Source organism: Macrotis lagotis, chromosome X (genome assembly GCF_037893015.1).
Source record: "Macrotis lagotis isolate mMagLag1 chromosome X, bilby.v1.9.chrom.fasta, whole genome shotgun sequence".
Taxonomy (NCBI): Eukaryota; Metazoa; Chordata; class Mammalia; order Peramelemorphia; family Peramelidae; genus Macrotis; species Macrotis lagotis.
The window spans coordinates 621,556,624-621,579,189 of NC_133666.1; the positions used below are offsets into that span (position 1 = coordinate 621,556,624).

Sequence of the window (22,566 nt, forward strand, 5' to 3'; positions counted from 1 at the left end):
CCCCCCCCCCCCCGGCCACTTGGTCCACCCTCTTGTGTTAACTTTCAGCCTCCTTCCTCTCTGCCCCCGTACCCCAGGAAGTCACCAGAGAGAGAGAGGAGTCAAGACGCTAGGGTTCCCTAATCAGCCGGGCTTCCGATGCGCCTTCTGAAGCACCTTCTAGCCCTTAGCCAAGGACTCCTCCCCCCTCCCCCAGATGGTGGTGCGAGGGGCAAAGGCAGACCAGACCTTTGGGTTATGTAACTGGGGGAAGGGATTAGCTCGTTAGACCAGAGCCAAGGAGGGCAAGGGTGGGGAATGGAGGGAATCCAGGAGGAAGGTGGGGAAGGGGGGGAGAGAGGGGAGCCAATAATGGCAAGGAAAGGAGGGGGCCAAGCGAGGCGGCTGCTAAAGTGAGTCAGGAGAAGGGGAGAGGAGGGGGAAGTCAAGGAGAGGACTGGAGAGCCAAGGACAGAGGGGGCCAGAGAAGGGGGGAAGCTGAGAGGAGGAGCTGCAGGAGGGGAGAGCCAATGGGGATGAGGGGTCGGAGAGGGTGGGGTAGCTGGGGACCGGGGGAGAGCCAGGACCCGGCTGGCTAGAACTCCGGGACTCGACTCGGCGGGATGGGGCCAGCCCCTCCACTCCGGCCCGACCCCAAGGCCAGAGCGCCTCAGGGGAGGGAAAGGGAAGGGGGGAGAGGGGAGAGGAGGGGAACGGAGGAGGCGTGGCGGGGCGGGGCTAGAGCCCGGAGCGGCTCCCAGCCCTAGGTCAGTCCGAACCGAGCCCGAGGCCAAGCCGGAGCCCGATCCAGCCTTGCGGGAGCCGGAGAGGACCTGGCTGGGGGCGCCCCGCCCGCGCTCCTCCATCCCTCTCCACCCCATCCCAGGTGCGCACCTCTTTTTTCCTCCCCCTGGGCTTAGACCTGGGGGTCTCCCCTGGGTCCCCAGGTCGGTTCTCTCTCTGCCCCTCCAAGCCTCCCCAATCCCGGCTCCTCTCCCTTTCCCCTCGGATCTCGCATCCCAACTAGTCCGGAGGAAAACCACCGGTGTCCCTCACTTCTGTCTGAGCCACTTGTTAGAGAGCCCCCCTCCCATCTAATATCCCTTTCATCTGAAGCCAGAGATCCCTCACCCCTTCTTTATCCTTCCTTCTTTTTCACCCTCCATTTCAGACTTCCTTGCCCACTATCAGAACCTCAGGTCCCCACCTCCAGTCTTTCCTCTCTGTTGAGAAATCCATCCCTCAAACTCCCCGTTACCTGCCCAAGACTGTCCAACGGGGCCCTCCTCTCTTATCAAAGCCTGGAGAGAATCCCCAGTAACCCTTCTATGCCAAGCCCCCTAATCAGCGTGATGACCCTCCTTTCCCTGCTTCCTCAGAGGAGCCTGTCTCATTCCTCCCGTCCCTTCCGATCCTTTATCTTACCCACCTCTCCCCCTCCTACCACAACTTTCCCTGGTTTGCTTTTCTCAAGGGCCAAACTCCTCCTGCAGACCTTCCTCTATACTATCTCCTTTCTCTTTCTATTATTGCCCAGCTCCCTTTGACACCCCACCCGATCAGTGCCCATTTGCTGGTGCACCTCCATCCCGCCTTGGCTGCTTTCCATCCCCATACTCACTTCTTCTTTGCTCTAACTCCCATCAAGTTTCTTGATTCCCAACTCTTACTCCCCCCACAAGTCCCCTGATTTCTTACCCTAATTCCTCATCTCTCCTGTGGCCCCCCCCCCCCCCGTTTCCACACACTCTGATTCCTTGCCCCCTCACCTCCCAGCTCTTCCAGAAGTGGTGGAAGACCCAGAAGCCCAGCTGAACCTGGCCTACAACCGCTACCTCTCTTCCAACTTAATGGCCTGCTCTGATAGCACTGCCTCTAAGGGCAACTTGGAGGGGAAGTTTCAGTTCGCCATTGATCGGGGTGGCACCTTTACCGATGTGTTTGCACAGTGCCCTGGGGGCCGGGTACGGGTGCTCAAGCTACTATCTGAGGACCCAGTCAATTACCAAGATGCCCCAACTGAGGGCATCCGCCGCATCCTGGAGCAGGTGGGTCTGCCTCAGGACACTATTGTAGAAATGTTCATTGTTGTCATTATTATTAGTGATGAAACTAGTGATAAGGGCAACAATTTTCTCTTTGCTCTTATCTTAGCCATCTCTGTCACAAGGCCTTATGACAATTCATCTAAATTTTAGCTTAAGGTTCTGTTGCAAAAGATACCTGGGTTGTGGAGGGGGAAGAAAAAAGGGGCAACTTGAGTGGGGATTTCTTTAGACAGCAATTAAGAGAGATTGATTCTAGGACCAAAGTTGGGAGGATTCTGATCCCCTGCAGGAGCCAGGGAAGAGCCAAACCTCTTGAATCTACAGGAAAGGAGGGACATTGTTTTATGGGAGCAGGGGTAAGAGGGATAGATACTGATGATCTGTGTTTATAGGAGTGTGGTGTGAAGCTGCCCAGGGACCAGCCCCTGGACACCAGCCACATTGCCTGGATCCGAATGGGCACAACTGTGGCCACCAATGCACTCTTGGAACGCCAAGGAGAACGGATGGCCCTGTTGGTCACTAGGGGCTTCAAAGACCTGCTTCACATTGGAAACCAGGCCCGGAGGGACCTCTTTGACCTGGTGAGAGTTTTCTGATCAACTTGCCAGGGCAACTCAGAAGAACTTTCCCCTTTGCCTAGTATTTATCATAGTACATGTATGTCAGTAAATATTTATTGACTGACTGATTATCCTCATAGACCCATCCCATCTCTACCCCCCCTTTTTTATGGGACAGCTTTCTCATGGGAGGTACCTTTAATTTTTCTGATGTTACCCCTACCAAAACTGTGTAGAAATGGAATTATTTAAAAGCAGAGGCTCTTAACTATGAATTTGCTTAAAATATTTTTATATCTGTATTACAAAGTCATTGGTTTCCTTTGTAATACTATTGATTTTATGCATTTAAAAAACTCATTCTAAGAAGGGACCTATAGATTTCACTAAACTTCCCAAAGGGCCTAGGACACAATCAAGGTTAGGTATTTAAAGGCATTTAATAAAGGTATTTTTTTTTTTTTTTGCAAGGCAGTGGGTTAAGTGGCATGCCCAAAGCCACACAGCTAGGTAATTATTAAGTGTCTGAGGCCAAATTTGAACTCAGGTATGCCTGACTCCAGGGTGGGTGCTCCACCTAGCCACCCCTAATAAAGGTATTTTTTTAAAAAACCCATGCTTATCCCTTTGGTGTAAGAAAAAGCCTAGTAGCATTCCCTTGGTCTCTGTGTATGGAGAAGGTCATTATAAATAATTTTGTATCATGGGTATTTTTGACAGTCTCCCTTGGAGCAATCTACTACCCCCCCCCACTTCCTTTTAACCTGAGGTTTATTCTATACTCAGAAGAGAACCGGATTGACAGGTTTTATCGTGGGGGAGAGTGTTGGAGGGAGGGGCTGTTAGCCTGGAATGAAATCTTGGGCCAAGGGCCAGCTGAGAGCTTGGACAATTGTAGATCAATGGTCAGAAGAAAGTTAGCAGCAGTAGCAGCAACTGACCAGGAAAGAGCAATTGTTCCCTGGCCAGCAGTCTAGTTTGTCCTTTCCCAGCCAGTTCTTGGCCCTTGGAACTTAGAATGATTGACTAGAGATATCAGCCTGTACTCAACCCTATAGTCTCTCTATTTCACTCTGAGCTACCATTTCTGCTTTTCTTCACTGAACTGTCTAGTCCTCAACATTTTCCTCAGTTTTCCTCTCCTGGGGGAAGATATGATTGGTCTGTAAAAAATGTCTCCCCCCCCCCACCTTCATCCCCAGCTGGACTCTAGTGATTTGATAAGAGAAACTTTAGTCAGACTTCAGTAACGTGCTAATGAGGACTGCTCCTTCTGAGTGTGCTCTTGTTCTCTTCGTTTCATCCTTCCATTCTCTTCCCCCTTAGTCAGTACCAATGCCTCAGGTCCTGTATGAGGAGGTGGTGGAGGTGGATGAGCGGGTGGTGCTGTATCGTGGGGAGCTGGGGGCTGGGCCCCCCATCAAAGGTGTGTGCCTTTCTCTGCCCTGATCTTCACCCCAAACTTTTGAAACCTTGGGTTCAGTTGCTTCTTCCTTCCTCTCCCCTACTCCTACTCCCCACTCACTCACTTACCTGCCTACTACCTACACCTAAACTAGCTACTACCTAGGAACTCCTTACTCCTAACTACCCCATACCTAAACTACTTACTATCTACCTACCTAACCACTACTTACTAACTACTAATTACTTATTAACTACTACTGATTTCTCCTCCTACTTCACCACTGCTGCCTCTATCTTGGGTCCCCTGCCTCCAATGGAGATAAGTGAAAACTGAGAAGTGGTCTCTGGGGTCTAGGGAACTGAATTGAGTGGAGCTTGTGGAGCTGATCTGTATAGGTGGTTTGGGTAGAATTGATGGGAAGGTAGGTTGGTGTGACAGTCACTTGGTCATTTCTCTCTACCTAGGCTCAACAGGGGACCTTCTAGAGGTGCAACGACCGGTGGACCTAGGAAGCTTACGGGGAAAGCTGGAGGACCTACTAGCCCGGGGCATCCAAAGCCTAGCCGTTGTATTCATGCACTCCTACATGTGAGGGCATTTTGGGGTGGCCTGGCAGACACTGATACTGGGGTCAATTTTTAGGAACCTATAGTTCCAGATCATGAAGGGGTGGTGTGGTGGTGAGAATTTGACACTTAGAAGGGAAAGGAAGTGCCAAAGATATGCTCTAGGGTGAGAAGTTGGAGATAGGGTGCCAGGGGAGATAGAACTGGGGAAGTTGGAAGTGTTCCACCCTATGCTCCAAAATCTATCATATATACTCCTGGGCAGGTGGGCAGAACATGAGCAGAAGGTAGGGGCACTGGCACGGGAGCTGGGCTTCGCCCATGTGTCTCTGTCTTCGGAGGTGATGCCAATGGTGAGGATTGTTCCTCGAGGGCACACAGCCTGTGCTGATGCCTATCTGACTCCTACCATCCAACGCTATCTGCAGGGCTTCTGCAAAGGCTTCCAGGGCAACCTGAAGGTAAGGAGGCTTTCTTACTTTTTGAATCCTGTATCTAATCACCCATGCTCCCTCAACCTGTGACTTGCTCTAATTCTCTTACCTTGTATTCCTGACTCTGAGCTTCCTCAGTTAAACCCTTTAACCCTGAATCACCTAGATCTCTGCTCCCTTGACCTTTTTATTTTGTGTCTTTCGCATCATCTCACCCTATGCTGGTTTGCTATTTCTCACTCCTACCCTGTCTTTTATTCCCCATTTCTGCTTACTTTGGGCTCCCTGTGCCCCTTTGCCTGTGCCTCACCTATGCCTCACCTATGGTCTTTGCATCCCTAACCTTGATATGTTCACCCTTATGTGTCCTGGTCTCCCCGACCCATCCCCCTCCCAGGTGGCCCCTGTATTTACCTTTTGCTGCCTCTGTCCCCTCTTGCCCAGGATGTACAGGTGCTCTTCATGCGCTCCGATGGGGGTCTGGTGCCCATGAAATCCTTCAGTGGCTCCAGGGCTGTGCTCTCAGGCCCTGCAGGTGGTGTTGTTGGCTATGCAGTTACTACTTACAATGCTGAGGGAAGACATCCGGTCATTGGCTTTGACATGGGTGGTATGGAGAATGAATACTGGGTTTTACACTTTGCTGCTGGGGTTTGTGTGAATGGTACATTGAGATTGTTGAAGATGGCTTGGGGTGCAAACCTTCTCACCCTCACATTCACCCCAAAACTTAGGAAAAATATGCTGTGGTTCAGAGTACTCCAGATTGTCAAGGGGACAAGGGGTCAAGGGGGATATATATATATATATATATATATATATATATATATGTATCCCACATGCTGTCTGCTGTCCTTCCTACTCTTAGGTACCTCCACAGATGTCAGCCGCTTTGCAGGTGATTATGAACATGTTTTTGAAGCCAGTACAGCTGGTGTCACCATTCAGGCCCCACAGCTGGACATCAACACCGTGGCTGCTGGAGGTGGCTCCAGGCTCTTTTTCAGGTCAGGATTTCTTTCTCCCTCCCTGCCCAATCTCCTCCCCATCTAGGAGCTTCCAGTCTTGCTCCTGTCATCTTCTTCATTTCTAGAATTTTTTTTCAATTAAATCCATATTTATCATGTGCCTATTCTGGGCAGGACATTGTCCCAAGAGGAAAAATGATCCCATCGCTGGCTTTGGGTTTACCCTGTATTAGGAATACAAAAGGTGTAGAATTAAGTTACCAGGAATTAGACTATAATAAAGGCAAAGGTAAGGCCCTGACAAATCTTCCTGATCCAATTTGAGGAGGGAGAGACCACTTTCAGTTAGAATCATGGGGAAGTCTTGGTAACAGAGGTGATATCTCAGTTGGGCTCAAAGATAATGAGTAGGAAGTGATTCAGGCATCGGGATAAACCTGAATGGAAGGAAGGATAGACAAATTACTGCTAACTAACATTCTCAATTTGGCTGGGAATGTTGAATGCTTGAAAGAAAGTAAAAAGAGAAAAGTAAAGTAAAGTAAAAGAAAAGTAAAAAGAGTCTAGATTGCAGAGGGCCTTAAATGCCAATAGGGGCTTGAAGATTGAAGGAAAAGCCTTGGGTATTAGGATTTTGGTAATATTTTTTTAAAGTTTCAACTGTTATTTTATTTTTCCAATTACATGTTATGAAAGTTTTTCAATATTCATCCACATGCATATACATATTTTTAAGTTACATAATTTCCTTCCACCCTCCCTTACTGCCCCCCCTCCCCTTAGTGACAGTCAGCTGAATATTTTGGCAATCATTTGAGGACAGATTGAAGAGGACAGAGAGAGAATCCAGTGAGGAGTCAGTACAAGTAGGGGTGAAGTAGTGAGGGCCTGAATTAAGGTATCTAGTCCTGTAAGCAGAGAGGAGAAATGGATGTGACTATTTGGAAGTCTCCTAGACTTTGTAGACTAAGTAGACTCCTAGTAGAAAGCAAACACCTTCAGAGCAGGCATTGTTGAATTTTTATCTTCATATCCCCATGGACTAACATAGCACTTAGTCTATAGTGGGCATTTTATAAATGTGGTGAATGTGGGAGATAAATGTGGAGAAAAAGATTCCATCTAAGACAATGAACAAAATTGGAAACTTGGAAGGGAACCCCATTTGGGATTTGCAGACTTTGAGGTGCTGTTGAGGAATCCAGTGGAGATGTTCAGCAGGCAGTTGAATTCAGGTACTTCTTCCCTGAAGCCTCTAATTTACCTCCAGTTGAAAGCATTTTCTCCTTCAGATTATTTTAGGGTTCTTTATCAATGAAGCAATTAAAAACATTTTTAGATATCTTCTAGGTGCTAAAAACTGTGTTAGGTGCTGGCTAACCCACTCTTGAGAGCTTATGAGGGATAAGGGTGAAGGAGAGGTGGGAGAAGGGGGAGACAAAACCTACACATGGAAGTAGTGATGGTCTGGAACTGACTCTGACTGATTCTTAAATTTTCATTGTGAGCCCTGGAAATTGGTAGATGCTATAGATCTGGGCTTGATTTGTTTTTGTGTGTCCTTTGTTCTCAAAGAAGTTAAGATAACAGAAAGGTGATGCCATGACAAGCAAGTGAATTGGATTTGAGGGAGAGGGTGCTGTGCTAAGATGCCAGCACTTCTTTCCCCTCTAGAGCCATTTGGGTCCAGTGGTCAGATATGGATCAGGATGACTGGAGATGGTCCTGGATTGAGGCAGTCAGTATTATGTGATTTACACAGCTAGTAAGTATCAACTGTCTGAGGTTGGATTTGAACTCAGGTCTTCCTGACTCCAGGGCTAGGGCTCTATTCACTGTACCACCCACCTGCTCTAAAACATTAGAAGAGTTTGCCATCTCTTTTTCCAGCTCATTTTCCAGATGAGAAAACTAAGGTAAATAGAATCAAGTGACTTGCCCAGGGTCATAAGGTCAGATCTGAACCCTCGTTTTTATGACACCAGGCAAGGCACTCTAATCACTAGTCTTGATTTATTGTTTTGTTGATTGTCCAGACTTAAGAAAGTGATAAGATTTAAATAATGTAGATTAAACTGAACCATTTGTCATAGGTGTATTTTTATCCTGACACCTAGCCCCTTGTTAAACATTTATCAGTGCACTCTTGCATAGAAATAAATAAAAAGCAATTTTGGGGTAGGGCACTAGTAACTGGGTATTGCAGTAGATACAGTGATGGGTCTGGAGTCAGTAAGACCTAAGTGTACACTTTCTAGATAGGTAACCCTGGGTAAGTCACTTTCCCCCTTGTACACTTAGAGTTTCCTCATGGGTAAAATGGTGATTATAATTGTGCTTACTTCCTAGGTGTTTGTGAGGATGACATGAGATGTGTTGAGTGCCTTACACACTTTAAAATACTATTTAAATGTTAGTTATTATTATTGTTGGCTTAGTTTTGGAGGTAAGAAAGGGATTTTAAGAGGGAGGGAAGAGGGGGAGTGCATTCCAGATGTCAGTGGCAACCCAGGCAAAAGCATAGATTTGGGGAATTGATTGTCATATACAGGAAACAGCAAGTTAGCTAGTTTGTTGTTAACAGGAGGGAGGGGAAAGAACATGGATAATGATATAGAAATTGTGAGATGTGGCAGCTATAGAACTGAAAGCAACCTTATAAACTATGAAATCCAACCCCCTCATTTTACAGATAGGGAAACTGAGGTCTAGGGATGTTAAGTGACTTGTCCAAGGTCACAAAAGAAGTGAAACTTGGACCTGCTCTCTAACTTCAGAGTCACTGTTCTTTTCATTGTCCCTCTTCTCCCTAATGTAGGAGGCAAGCTCATCTTTTTTTGGGGGGGGGGAGAGGAATGTGGGGGTGGATTTGGTGGTTTGAAAAGAAAAGAGCTTTGGAACAGCTATTGAGGAGAATGTGGCTGAGGTCTGGGAATTCAAAGATTGGAGAAAAGAGAAAGGAGGGTAGAAAATTGAGTGAGAGCCAAGATTGGGAAAAGATGGAAGTAGAATCAGAAGAGGAGGAGATGGACTGGGAGAAGAACAAGCTTGGGAAATTGTTCAAAGGAAAGGTAATTATAAACAGAGAAGGAATTTCAGTATCCAGAATCTTAGATGCAGGATAGTTTAGTCAGCTAACATTTATACAATGCTTTAAAGTTTGCAAAGCACTTTATGAAAGTTATCTTATTTGATTTTCATAATAATCCTGTAAGGTAAGTGTTCCTTTTATTCCCATTTCACACAGAGGGTAACTGAGGTACAAATAGCTTAAGGGACTTGCCCAAGATCAGATAATTAGTAAGCAGCTGACACAGGATTCAAACCTGTTTTCCTAATTCCAAGTCCAACACTCTACCCATTGTACCATCTAACTTCCTACAATTGGAGGGTCATTTATAATAAGGTCTGAGGTGTGGCTACCCCTTTTTTTTAAGTGACTAAAATAGGGTGGAATTTTGGAGGATCTGGGAACTAAGTGGATAAGCTAAGGTATTTGAAAAAGGCGTTCACTGTCAATATTGGGGCTACTGAGAATGATGGCAAGAAACATAACTAAAAAGGAAAATGATCAATGTTGGAGGGGTTGTGGAAAAACTGAGACACTAATGCATTGTTAGTGGAGTTGGAAATGATCCAACCCTTCTGGAGAGCAATTTGAAGTTATGATCAAATGGCAATAAAGCTGCATATCCTTTGATCCAGAAATACTACTAGTAGGTCTGTATCCCAAAGAGATCATGAAAAAGTGTAAAAACCCCACATGTATAGAAATATTTATAGAAGCTATTTCTTTGGCAAAGAATTGTAAATTGAGAGGATGCCTATCAATAATGAGGAATAGGACTTCAGAATAGCCTGGAAAAACTTACATGAATGATGCTGAGTGAATGAAGTAGAAACAGAATGATGGCAAGATCTGGGGCAGAGAGGAAGACTGTGAGGCAGGCATTAAGATCACTGAGATAGGATTGAGGGGGATGGGGGTTGGAGAATGCCTAGTGTCTTGTAGCAAAGTGGTCTAAAGAAATCCTTGATATCATGGTCTTCTCTGCCCTGGCCCACCATCTGATGCCAGGTTCTAACTCCTTCCTTAAATTCCCTTCCTCATCTCTGTGCCCCTTCTTCAGGTCTGGCCTATTTGTGGTGGGTCCTGAGTCAGCTGGTGCTCATCCTGGTCCTGCCTGCTATAGAAAAGGTCAGTAAAGACCCTAGCCCTGAACTCAACTTCCCAGACTTGAATACCATCTCAGATGTTTTCTAAATGGGTGAACTGAATGTTTTTACTTCCTCTCCCAGGAGAATTCCTAGGTTTGTATTCTCCTCCCTATATTACTACCTTTAACCCTCTCCTTCTTCCTCCTGAAGTGCCTTTTCTGCCTTGCTCTCACAAATGAGTCCCTCTAGTATTTCATCTACTTTCCTCCTTCTAGGGGGACCATTGACAGTGACCGATGCCAATTTGGTCTTGGGTCGCCTGCTTCCGTCTTCCTTTCCCTGCATCTTTGGTCCGAGTGAGGACCAGCCACTCTCTAAAGAAGCCTCTAAGGAGGCCCTGGATGCTGTGACAGCTCAGGTTAATAGCTTTCTGCTTCAAAGATCCAGTGGTGTTGATCCAATGACACCTGAAGAGGTGGCCATGGGTTTTATACGTGTGGCCAATGAGACCATGTGCCGTCCAATCCGTGCTCTCACTCAGGTATGAATGCTCCCCAGCTACTGACTGACAAACACTTCCTTTTTCAAAATTAAATTTTATTTTGGACAAAGATTAATTTTTTTTCTCCCTCCTCCTTCTCTTTTGGGGACATAAAAGAACAAGACGCTTGTAACAAATTTGGATGGTCAAGCAAAGCAAATTCTCACATTGACCATGGCAGAAAACAATCTCATTTTAAACCCTGAGCTTATTAGCTCTGTCAGTAATCTGACAATGATTTTTAGCTTCTGAATGACCATCATGCTTCTGGTCATTTTCCTTGATGAGCAACCACAAGGTCAATGGCTGTTTCTTCCTTGGTCACTCCCTCAAGCACTGACCAAACTTACTCCTTGGTCACTGACTGACTATGATAGTAACTGATGTGTCCTGGATGACTGTTCTTTCATGAATACTAATTGACTGTTCTTTCCAGATCATTGTATATTTTCCTCCTTTGTCTAGTTCCTTTTTAAAAAACCCTATTCTAGTTCTAAACTATGGTGCTAGTCATTTTCAAGGCTCTTAGGAGAACCTCAGAACCAAGTCTAGGAGAGTGGGAATAGGATGTTCTTGCCCTGGAGGTAGAAGATTATAGTACTAAAGTTGGAGAGAGGATGAAGCCTTGGTATCCAGAGAACGGAGGACTTGGAGATTCTGGAGAGTGAAGGATGGCTACTTGGACATTGCTTACTACTCCCCCTCTGCTTCACAGGCTCGAGGCCATGACCCATCAGTCCACGTACTGGCATGCTTTGGGGGTGCAGGAGGGCAGCACGCCTGTGCCATTGCACGTTCCTTGGGCATGGACACTGTCCACATACACAGGTACTTATTGGGATATGTGGAGTTGAGAGGGGTTATGTGCCTCTGTGCTTGCTTGTCACCCAATATGTACTCAGATACAGGTAGTTTCCTGGGATGGTACAATAACAGCTCAGCTTGTATGGGCTGTACTTCTTCCTACTGACTTCAGAAAAAGTCTTTGCCTCAACAATAATGTCTAAGGGATAGTCTTCCTTGTCTTCCGCCTCTGCCTCTTCCTCATCTGATCCTGTTTCTACCTGCCAAGGAATGTCTCCTTCAGCAAATGAAACTTGAGCCCCTAGATCCTCTAAGAATTTACTACTGACATGGTGGTGGGGGGAATGGGGGAAGGACCGAGAGGCAAAGATTCAGAAGTATTACTCAGAATGTGGTTTTTTGCCAAATTCTATAAGATGCATTTCCCCCCCTCCCCATCCCTCTTTAGCTATGTTCCTTTTATGGTTCCTATCTGGCATTTTCTCATGCTCAGTCAAATCTTTAGCCCTTTTTTGTAAGTCATGGGAAACTTCCCTTTTGATTCTTACCTCCTACACCCACTCCTAGGTACCTGGGGATGAAGAGTTAGTTAACAAGCATTTATTAAAATTCTTACTATGTTCCAAGTATTATGTAAGCATGGGATACAAAGAAAGGCAAAATCATTCCCTACTCTCAAGATGTTCACAATCTAATGGAAGAGACAACATGCAAACAAATGCATACAAACAAGATAAATTGGAAATAATCTCAGAGGAAAGGTATTAATTTCAAAGGGAAGGTACTAAGATTAAGGAAGACCGAAAAAACCTTCTTACTAAAGGTGAGACTTGAATGAAGTCATGAAGTAGAGATGAGGAGGTGAGAGAGTCCTAAGCATTGGGGGGCAGTCAGTGAAAGTGCCCAGATTCAGGAGATGTAGTGTTTTGTTCAAGGAACAATGAACAGGCCATTGCTGTTTTATTACAGTATAAAGGTGTGGTGATGGCAGTAAAGTACAAAGCCTGAAAAGACAGAAGGGACTTTGGTTGTGAAGAACTTAAAAAAAAATCCCCAAAAGATTAAAAAGTCAAATGGGGATTTTTTTATTTGATTCTGGAGGTAATAGGGATCAATTGAAGTTGTTAGAATGGGGGCAACATAATTAGACCTGTACTTTAGGAAGGACAGTCTGACAACTGAATGGAGGATGAACTGGAGTAGGGAGAGGCTTGAAGAAGGATGGACATCTAGATGACTGGGATGATAAACTAAATCTGAGTGGTGACAGTATCAGAGGAGATAAAGAAGTATATACAAGAGCTATTGCAAAGATAGTCAACAAGGTAAAAGATTAGAAAAAAGAGTGAGAGAGTAAGAATTCAAGGATTACACCTCAATCCTTGAGTAACTGGGAGGATTGTAGTACCCACAGCAGTAAAAAAAGCTAGGTGGATCAAGGGAAAAGATATTACATTCTGTTATGGACGTGTTGAGTTGAAAATATCTATAGTATATCTTGTTTGAAATGGAGAGATCAGGCTGAAAGTTAGGCAAAAACTTAAGGCTGTATAAAGAGAGCTCATAATCCATCTGCTCAGAGGTGATAATTGAATCCATGAGATCTGATGAAATCATCAAGTGAAATGTTATTGAGGAAGAAAAGAATAACACCCAGCACCAAACTTGGATCATAGCTCCAGTTTGCAGGAAACCAAGATCCAACAAAGGAGACTGAGATAGTTATACAAAAAGGTTGAGAACCAGTAGAAAATAGTGTCAAGGAAATATAGACAGAAGAGCATATCTTAGATATCTTCTAGAGAAGAGGATAATTGATAGGGTCAAAGAGGTAAAGAAGGATGAAGATTAAGAAAAGGACACTAGATTTGGCAATTAAAAGATCATTGGTAGTTTTGGAAAGCAGTTGTGTTTGTTAGTCTGAAGGCAGACTGAAGTTAAAAGAGTGAGAGGAAAAAGGGTGGGCATCTAGTGTAGATAACTTTTTCAAGGAATTAAGCCTTGGGAATGAGTGGAGATAAAGGATGATAACTAGTGAGAATCAAATGAAGGGTTTTTTTGAGGACGGGGAAGACATGGACAGGTTTGGAGGTGTAGGAGACAAGGTTAGACTAAAAACATGTGGGAAGAGTAGGGATGACAGGATGATTTTCTGGAAGAGATGAAATGTAATAGAATAATTCATGCATGTTGAGGTGTTTGCCTTGGGAAGGAGAAAGGCCATCTTGTCATTTGAGACAAGTGTGAAGATAGAGACAAACAGATGACATCTGGTAGATGTGAGATGAAGTCATGAGAAGAGGAAGTTCATGGCAAATGACCTCAATTTTTCCAGTGAAATACAAGATAAACTTCTCAGTCGAGAAGAGGGATAAGAGGAGGAACTATAGAATATTGGAGAAGGATGAAAAGGTTTGTGGTAGTGGGATAGGGAAATATAAAAGGATTGCCTTGCTTCAGTGAAAGCCCAATTGTAGTGAACCTAATTAGTTCAGATTGGTGATTTCCTCCATTTTTGTTCAGTAGCATGTGAGTAGGAGTGGAGACAGCAGATAGTGGGAGAAATTCAAGGCTGAGATTTAATCAGGCAAGATCTTTGAGAGGATAAAGGGTCAGGGGACTCAAGAGAAGAGGACAGTGTAGGGTTGAACTGGTTTCACAAGAGGTAAGGTAGGGAGAGGAAGAGAGTGCATGGGATGACAACTTGAGAAAGAACTGGAGATCATGTTGAAGATGAAGAACAAGGTTGGGGCTGGAAGAAAGAGGGAGAGGTGGAATGACAAAAGATTATGATCAGATAAAGGTGAGGGGAAATCATAGGTTAATCTCACTTAGACCAGGTCTTTAAGGTAGAAATTATCTTGACAAAGTTAACTCTGACAAAATATAAGTTACCCTGTCTTAGACAATAAAGTTTCAAGTTATTATAGACCAGTTGACCTTCATTACTACTGAAATTAAATGCCTGAATTTCCCCATTGGACATAGCCTTTAAAAGGAATGATGGTAGAGCAGAAATGTTATTTTTTTTTTTGAGAGTAAAACAATCATTCCTTCCAGTGAACCCCACCTTTCCAGTTTCCTATTTGGTATGTCAGATTTATCTTATTCTGACTGGAGCCCCCTTGAAAGGTAAAATAACTTGGAGTAGCCAATTCCTCTCCCTCCCTGGACTTGCCCAGTCCCCTCAAGCTCATAATATCAGTGAAGAACAATTTTGGTTTGTTTTTCCACATTAGTGACTCTTTTCCTCATTGCCCCTTGGATCCTGCTTCTCCTTAGTCCATTAGTAACTTGACCATTCTTTGGTAGTATCTGGAGAGAATTCTTGAGACTGTACAGAGATGCCATCTTCCCTAAACTCCATCAGGAAGTGAAATCTACCTTCTGTAGAGTTCTCTCTTTCTAATGAATTTTTTACCCATAGCTCTCTTCTTCTCTGTTTTCAGAGCTAAATTGGAGGATGTATCTAGCTCAGTTGGCATGCCAGCAGTGGGGTAGCAAATAGGCAATAAGTATGCATGACAGTCAGAAAAGTGAAGTTAACTCAGTGGTCCCCAAAGTAATTCTCAAGGGGATTCATACCTTGTCAGAGTGTTGACCTTTTCAAGGAGATTTTTCATCTTTTTTCCCCCCTTTTTTAAAATTTAAGGCAATGGGGTTAAGTGACTTGCCCAAAGTCACACAGTTTGGCAATTATTAAGTGTCTGAGGCTGGATTTGAACTTAGGTCCTCTTGACTTCAGGGCCAGTGCTCTATCCACTGTGCCATCTAGCTGCCATTGATTTTATCCTTTGTTAAGGAGACACATCATTAATACCAAAACAAAGGTCATACTGCTTGGCAGTCAGAAAGACCTTAGAGGGAATTTCTTGCCTTGCCCTAGGGAATGGCTATTCCACACTAAGAAACTAAGATCAAATAAATAATTAAATAAATAAATAAATAAATAAAAGAACAGTCGTGGCCTACGTTTGAAGAAAATAATGAGTGAGTTTGCCAACTGAAAATTGTGTTAAAGCTAGTAGATGTTAGAACCAGTTCTCCTGGCACCAAGTCCAATACTTGTCCTACTGGACCATGTTATATCAAAACAAAGTCGCAGAGTCTCGTTTTCTGAATTGTTCTGGCTTGTTGACCAAAATAATTACACTTGAATAGCTCTGTGGCCAGTCCAGATTGTAGGCCTGACTGGAACCTCTGTACAGTCCCTCTTATATTTACCACATGCTATACTAACCCCACCCAGCCTTGGCTTGGACCTTGCCAGCTTCATATCTGCCTGAAATAAAAAAGAACATAATGCTTTTTAAAGACTTTCTCATCTACCTTAAGTGGCTGGGAAGGCAGAGTCTGGCCTCATCCAGGGAGGAGTCTAGTCAGAAAAAGAGGGACAAGGGGTGCCAAGTAAGGTTGAAGGGATTGGAGGCGTTCTTTCATCTCCACATTAAGCCATTTGCTTCAGCTTTCCTCTACCATGAATTTTTCATCTTACTTTGAAGAGGAGGAAATTTGTGCTTTTATATAAACATTGAGATAAAGGTTCCAAGATTTACTAGTCCAATCTGTTTTATACACTTAGTACAGGTGTTCTAGGTAGATATCCCTAGAGTTGATATGATGTAACCCCCCACCCCCCCCCCCACATACACCCTCCCCTTTCTCCAGGCACAGTGGACTGCTCTCCGCACTGGGACTGGCCCTGGCAGATGTGGTACATGAGGCCCAAGAGCCTTGTTCCCTGTTGTACATCCCCGAAAACTTCCCTCAGATTGACCAACGTCTCAGCAAATTGGATGAGGAGTGTGTGGAGGCCCTACGGGCTCAGGGCTTCCTCAGGTACTGGGGTACAAGGTGTGGGACTCCAGGTTGCCTAGTAAGGGCTGATGGAAGGGGACTGCTGTCCGCAGTGGGTTGGGACCATGGGCAGGGGAAGTCTGAAAGTAGTGCCAGTTCTGAGAGGCTGGGCTGAAGGTAGTTACAGATACTTGGTTACAAAGAAATTCTTGTTGAGCTCCAGGGTCATGTCCTTAGTCATTCGGTATCTCCCACTCTCTTTCCTTCTTCATCCCAGATTCCAGATCCATACTGAGAGGTTTCTGCACCTTCGATACCAAGGGACAGACTGTGCTCTCATGGTTTCTGCCCGTCGACACTCTTCTGCTTCTCATTCTCCTTGTGAAGGGGACTTTGGGACAGCCTTCACAGAGAGGTATTGGAATTCTATAAGAGGTTAAGAAAGTGGGATCCTCTCTTCAGTGACTTCTCTTCTTTGACTAACTTCCTTCTGGGTGGGATGTAGGTATCTACAGGAGTTTGGTTTCATCATCCCGGACCGGCCAGTTCTAGTAGATGATGTGCGAGTACGAGGGATGGGCCGAAGTGGTCTTAGCCCAGAGTACCATCCTCAGGCCCAGAATGGACCTCCTCGTGTTGACAGAGTAAGACTCAGACAATCTCTAAACCCAGGGTTCCATAATACTTAAAAAAGGACAAAATGTTTTACTCACAGTAACTCTAGGAGGTGGTTAACATGGTAAGACTTTCCAAAGAATTATTGAGACACCATCTTGTCCTGTTCGCCACATGCCCATGTGGAGGTTAAAATATAATTGGGAAATATTGACAAGATAAATAAAAATACAGTACAACATAGGTAATGCATTTAAAAACTGAGGGCCTACAAGGATCCTTAAGTGCAGTTATACAGTGCTCCCTATTTCTATTTGAGTTTGACACTACTGATCTGAAGCACACTACACACATGGATACAGAAAACTGACCCGAGGTCATGGCCTTAGAGCTTCCCAGGGAAATGAAGGCTGAGGGCTTTCTGATATCAGATAGCTATTGAAGGGACTACATGGTACCTCGATGTTGCTATGAGAGGAACATGATAGTGAGAGACAGTGTTCAGCTTCCTAAAGGACTCCCTCATCATTAGAGCTGGCTACAGGAATGGCCTGTCTCTGGAGGTTCTTAAGCAAGAGACAAAGTAACTGCTTTTCAGTGATGTAGCTATTCAGGTATAGGTCATACTGGATGACATCTGAGGTCATGTCTAACCCTGGGATTCTAAAATTCTGCATTCTCTCCTACTCCCTGAGGTTATCTTGGAGAGCACAGCTGGAAGGAGCTCATACTCTGCTTCCTGTCCAGGGTTGGGTCTTGAGAAGGTCTTCACCCTGTGTCCTCTCCTAGGTAACCCAGTGCTACTTCGAAGGGGGATACCAGGATACTCCTGTGTACCAACTAGGAGAGCTGGGCCAAGGACACAGTCTCCCGGGTCCTTGCCTCATCATTGACAGCAACAGGTCAGGGGGATGTTGTGGTTGGGGGTTACAGGGGTAAGGTGAAGGGAGGGAGCAAGCAGGGGTAGAGGATGAGAAATTGAGCATCTAGGGGTCATAGAAATGTGGATGAGGGAGAGAATGTATGATATGTGACATCACAGTCTACCTTAGTCTTAACCAGAAGTAGGTTGGGGGCACGTTAAAACTCCAATTGATTTATTTTCTGGGGGAGGACTCTTCCCGAAGGGTTAGAACAGAATTCTTCAGAGATTCTAAGAGTGACCATTTTTCTTTTTCTCAGTACAATCTTGGTGGAACCAGGGTGCCATGCTGAAGTGACCAAAATGGGTAATATCCGAATCACTGTGGGAGAACAGTCCCTTAATTCTGTCACTTCCAGTCTTGACCCCATCCAACTGTCCATCTTCTCCCACCGTTTCATGAGCATTGCTGGTAAGTGACTGTCTCTCTCTTCCAAACTCCTATTCTCCCCCTTTCTCTCTCTCCTTTATCCCCTGCTGGCTATTGTAGCCATCTCCCCATCCCTCTGACCTCATTCTGCTATCTCCTGGTACTCTTGGGTTTCCATGCTAGTATATATCCTAGCATTTTTCATATCTCTGTGACATAGAAAAGATGATGGGACATTCTTGTGGGCATGACTATGGGATGATGGCTAGTCTCTCTTGGGAGTTTTTCTCGGTTATTGTGTGTATGCATTTAGTAGAATTTAACTAGACAAATTTCTCCCCTGACTAAGAATGGCCATGCATCACCATCCACAGAATCACAAAAGAATTATCAATCTGTCAATCCTTACTGTATGAAGGCTGAGAGAGGTTTCCTGAGTTGAAGCAAATTAAGCCACAGACATGCTAACTACTCAAAGTAACTCAGAGGTTGAATGTCTAAGAGGAAGGACCATTCTGACAATTAGTCCATTGGGAGATAGACTTGGATGTTATCAAGTTGTTGCTTTCTGTCATATCATACTGTTGAGTGGCTCAAAGGTGGAAGATCTGAGAGGAAAGGCTGCATTGATGATTAGTCCATCAAGAGACAAGTTAGGATATATTGGCTTGTTGCATTCTCTCTTCAGATGTCGCATGTAGTACTTGCCCGGTGTTGGTGATGCACTGTGGTGCCTAACTGATATGGGAGGAAGTGAATCCAATTTGAAGCCAAGAGACTCCTACAGTCAGACCATCTCCAATAGTCCTATTTCCTATCGACCAGGCTATAGGATGGAACAATTCTGGTAAAGGCAAGCAAGAAGGATGACTTGCATGGCATCACTGTCACTATAATAAATGTAATAGTGCAATTTACACCACCAGTCACTTGGTTGGTCAGTGTGGTCCTCTTCATTTCTGAAGGACTACTAGTAGTAATAGTATTTGCATTAAAGAAGCAAGAAACCCTCTATGAATTAATAATATCTTACAGAATATGGCTGGCTGGTAGAAGGAAGGATTAGGATTAAGTAGTTAAAAATTATTATTGATAAATTTTATTTCGACAGCCAGAGATATTTTATTTTTCAAAATGTGCAGTCTCCCTCAAATAGTTTATTATAGAGAGTATAATCAAGAGTAACCTAAGATATCTCCCTGTGCAAGTTGTGTACTTCACTGAGAGGACTGATGGGTAGTGAGGAGACCCTTTGTCTTGGACCATTGACATTTTATTGAGGATGAGAGATTGTCTAGGTTGTACCTGGGTCTCTTGAAGAAGCTGACAGAGAATAGACTTGGGTCTCTGGATGGGGTGGGAATGAGAAGGGAAATATCATTGGGTACACCTAGCTTCCACTTCAGAGAGAGAAGTGGGATGGATTTCCTGGACAATACCTAGACATCAACCTTCTGGAGAAACAAAAGGAGTAAGCAAGCAGCAGGGGACTGAGCTGTAATGTATTAAAACAAATCTGGATCTTGTCTTTCATTACTACTCTGAGTCATATGGTTTGTGCAGGATTAATTGAAAGGGGAGTTGGCTCCCTAGCAACCCATTGCAAACTGTTCTTCAGGAGTGCTTCCAAATCTCAAGTTAGCACCATTAGTGGGAAGATTATATGGCTTACAAGGGGACATTAAAGTAGCTGGAAATTGAGGGTTTGTCTTTTTTTTTTTTTTGAAATCCCAAATGCAAAAATCCCTTTTGAGAGAGCCCTAAACCTTACATTAGTGTAGAATTACATAAGAAGAACTACATATATCCCTAGGGGAGGGTGGAGCTCACCCAAGAATGAGGGGGTCATCTATAGGTCTAAAGATGTACCAATTTCCTGGTAGTGCTTTGAATCTAGAATATTGTATAGGTTCTGAGGGTGGGGTTAGGAGAGGAGGGGAGAGGGAGTTTACTGGAAAGGGAAGGAGGGATATTTTAACTCTTTATAGGTTTCTTTGAATTGTCTTATTTTTGTTTTGTTTTTCATTTATTTTGTGGGGGAAATAAAAAAAAGTCTTGCATCTGATTTATAGTTAGTTTATGTACTTCCATGGAAGCATTTTCTTTTTTATATCCATATCTAGACACAGGCTATATTCCATTGTTCCCAGGAGAATTTTCCTGGAGTTGGGGCAAAGTGAGTCAATTTTGGAAATTCCAGAGAAAACTCTGGGTAGGATTTGTTCTCCCTAAAGCTAGTCTGTATAAACCCAGACTTGGAGGTCTGGGCCATGGGTAACCTAGAACAAGATGAAAGTATGATTGTGATCAACTCTGTAGAATGTGCAACCTTCCCATATGTACAAAAAAATTTAGATAGCAGTAGTTTTCCAAAGAATTGGAAAATAACACCGTAACAATAATCAACTGTGAAAGACTTAGTAACTGATCAATTCCACAGACTTATGATGAAATATGCTGTCCACCTCCAGAGAGAGGAGGGATGAATGCTGAGTGCAGATTGAAAAACTTTTTAGTTTGTTTTTCTTGTCTTTTTTTGGGCAACATGGTTAATATGGAAATATATCTTATATGACTTCACAAATATAATGGATATTATATTGCTTGCTTTCTCATTGAGAAGGGGAAGGGCCAGAGGGAGAGAGTAAACTTGGAACTGGCAAAAAAAAAAGTGCAACCTTGCCTTTGGGCAGTTTTCTGTTTGTCAGAAGAAAAGACATACTCAGGCATGTATTTTAAAATTCAGTACTGAGGTTCTCCATTTTCTTGAGTTGAATTTGTGACTTTTTAATGCTGCCTTCATTTAGATAGTGGTAATAATCATATACACTGTTCCTTCAGTTTTATTCTTGCCTCTCTGCAGCCACATTTTCCTTTATTCCTTTTTGTGTTTCATATTTACCTTTCCTTATGATGCGTACTCCTAGTTGCATTCCACTGTTTGACCATTTCCTAAATTGTTGGGTATCTGGTTTATCTAGTAATACTGCTATGAACAAACTTTTCTTTTTTTGGGAGGGGAAGGGAGCAGATAGATCTTTCCTTGTTAATAGACTCATTAGGACAAAAACCCAAGAGGAGAGTTGCTGGTTCAAAAGGTGTGGATAATTTCATAACTGTAGAAGTTAACTGCCAGGATAAGCTTGGTCAAGGTTCACAAGGTTAAAAGATGAGATCTTTATTCTGCCAATGAAAAAGTCTTGCTATAGAAGATACAAATGCCTCCATTGACAATACATTTCAGACTTTGTCCTGGCATCCATAATGACTCCTTCCCTCCTTAGAAGACTTTATAATTCCCTGGATGAAGTTGCATTCATCAGGGTAAAAAGGATTGATTCTCTAGTGTGCTTTTCCCTTATGGGGAAACAATGGAACTCACTGGAGAGGAAAAGAGAATTGTTTTGATTTTGTACAGGCTTAACTATAAGTCCTTTGTGTTTGTGTTTTGTGTCTAGACATAAGAATAAAAATTGTGCTTTTTTTGGTGTATGGTTATCTTGAAGATATGCATGAGATATGAAAGCTTTTTAATCATTTTGGTAGAGAGCTAGACATGAACTGTATTTTTATATTCCTAAGAGTAATCCTCAGCCAGAGCATGAGTCAAAGAGAGTAATTTGTGAAACGCCCCAAAGATTAGAAATGATCTTTAGAAATTCTGTGCTTTGGATCTGGGGCCAGGAGCTAAACATCATTTCTTCCATAACTTCAAATTGTTTTTTCCAAATAGTTGAACCAATTCACAGATGATCAAAAGAAGGTGAAATGACTAGTAATACAATCCTCTGGATTTGCTGGAAAGAAAGATAAGTTCCTAGACAGAAGGGGGGAAATATCTTGGAAGAAATCCAAGAAGAAAAGAATCCTCATAGGGTAGAAGGATATTAAGACCAGTCTTAAGGGGATTTAGGTGAATACAAAAGTGAACACAGAGGAAAAGAGAGAAATTCTGCATTGCAGTAAGGAGTGAAACTCTGCCCAGGAAGATAATCTTGGCCAATCCTCAACAATGTACTTGGGAGTACCAACAGGTTCCAGCAAGTGAGTCAAAGTGCTGTTAGCATTTCCTGAAGAGATTTTTGTTTGCTCACATGGCTTACCTATGGAGGTGGTTGAGCAGGTTATGGCTAATCAGGAAGAGCTTTTGCTTTCATGGACATGTATCCAAGGCCTAAGAGAACCAAGACTATTTTGTAAAGTCCACTGTCCACCCCTTATACTTATGGGAACTAATGATAAAGGAAGGAAGGAAAGAAGGAAAGGAGGGAGGGAGGGAGGGATGGAGGAAGGACTAGAATATTCCTGATAGATGACCCTATCTATAGAGTATTTTATAGTTTATAAAGTACTTTCCCTTAATAATACTGATAACTAGTATTTATAAAGTATT

The 22,566-nt window shown here is 43.7% G+C and overlaps 1 protein-coding gene across 1 annotated transcript in view; it reads left to right on the forward strand.

Annotated features, from left to right (window-relative positions):
- The window catches only part of OPLAH (5-oxoprolinase, ATP-hydrolysing), a 47,672-nt gene that overhangs the window by 7,157 nt on the left and 17,949 nt on the right, over positions 1–22,566 (forward strand). The window contains exons 2-16 of the mRNA XM_074203105.1: positions 1,756–2,027; positions 2,420–2,611; positions 3,917–4,016; positions 4,463–4,586; positions 4,830–5,025; positions 5,443–5,608; positions 5,867–6,005; positions 10,097–10,164; positions 10,400–10,665; positions 11,381–11,493; positions 16,138–16,308; positions 16,544–16,681; positions 16,772–16,910; positions 17,671–17,783; positions 18,064–18,215. Coding sequence (XP_074059206.1) covers positions 1,756–2,027; positions 2,420–2,611; positions 3,917–4,016; positions 4,463–4,586; positions 4,830–5,025; positions 5,443–5,608; positions 5,867–6,005; positions 10,097–10,164; positions 10,400–10,665; positions 11,381–11,493; positions 16,138–16,308; positions 16,544–16,681; positions 16,772–16,910; positions 17,671–17,783; positions 18,064–18,215 — 2,349 coding nt within the window. The remainder of the gene's footprint in view (positions 1–1,755; positions 2,028–2,419; positions 2,612–3,916; positions 4,017–4,462; positions 4,587–4,829; positions 5,026–5,442; positions 5,609–5,866; positions 6,006–10,096; positions 10,165–10,399; positions 10,666–11,380; positions 11,494–16,137; positions 16,309–16,543; positions 16,682–16,771; positions 16,911–17,670; positions 17,784–18,063; positions 18,216–22,566) is intronic.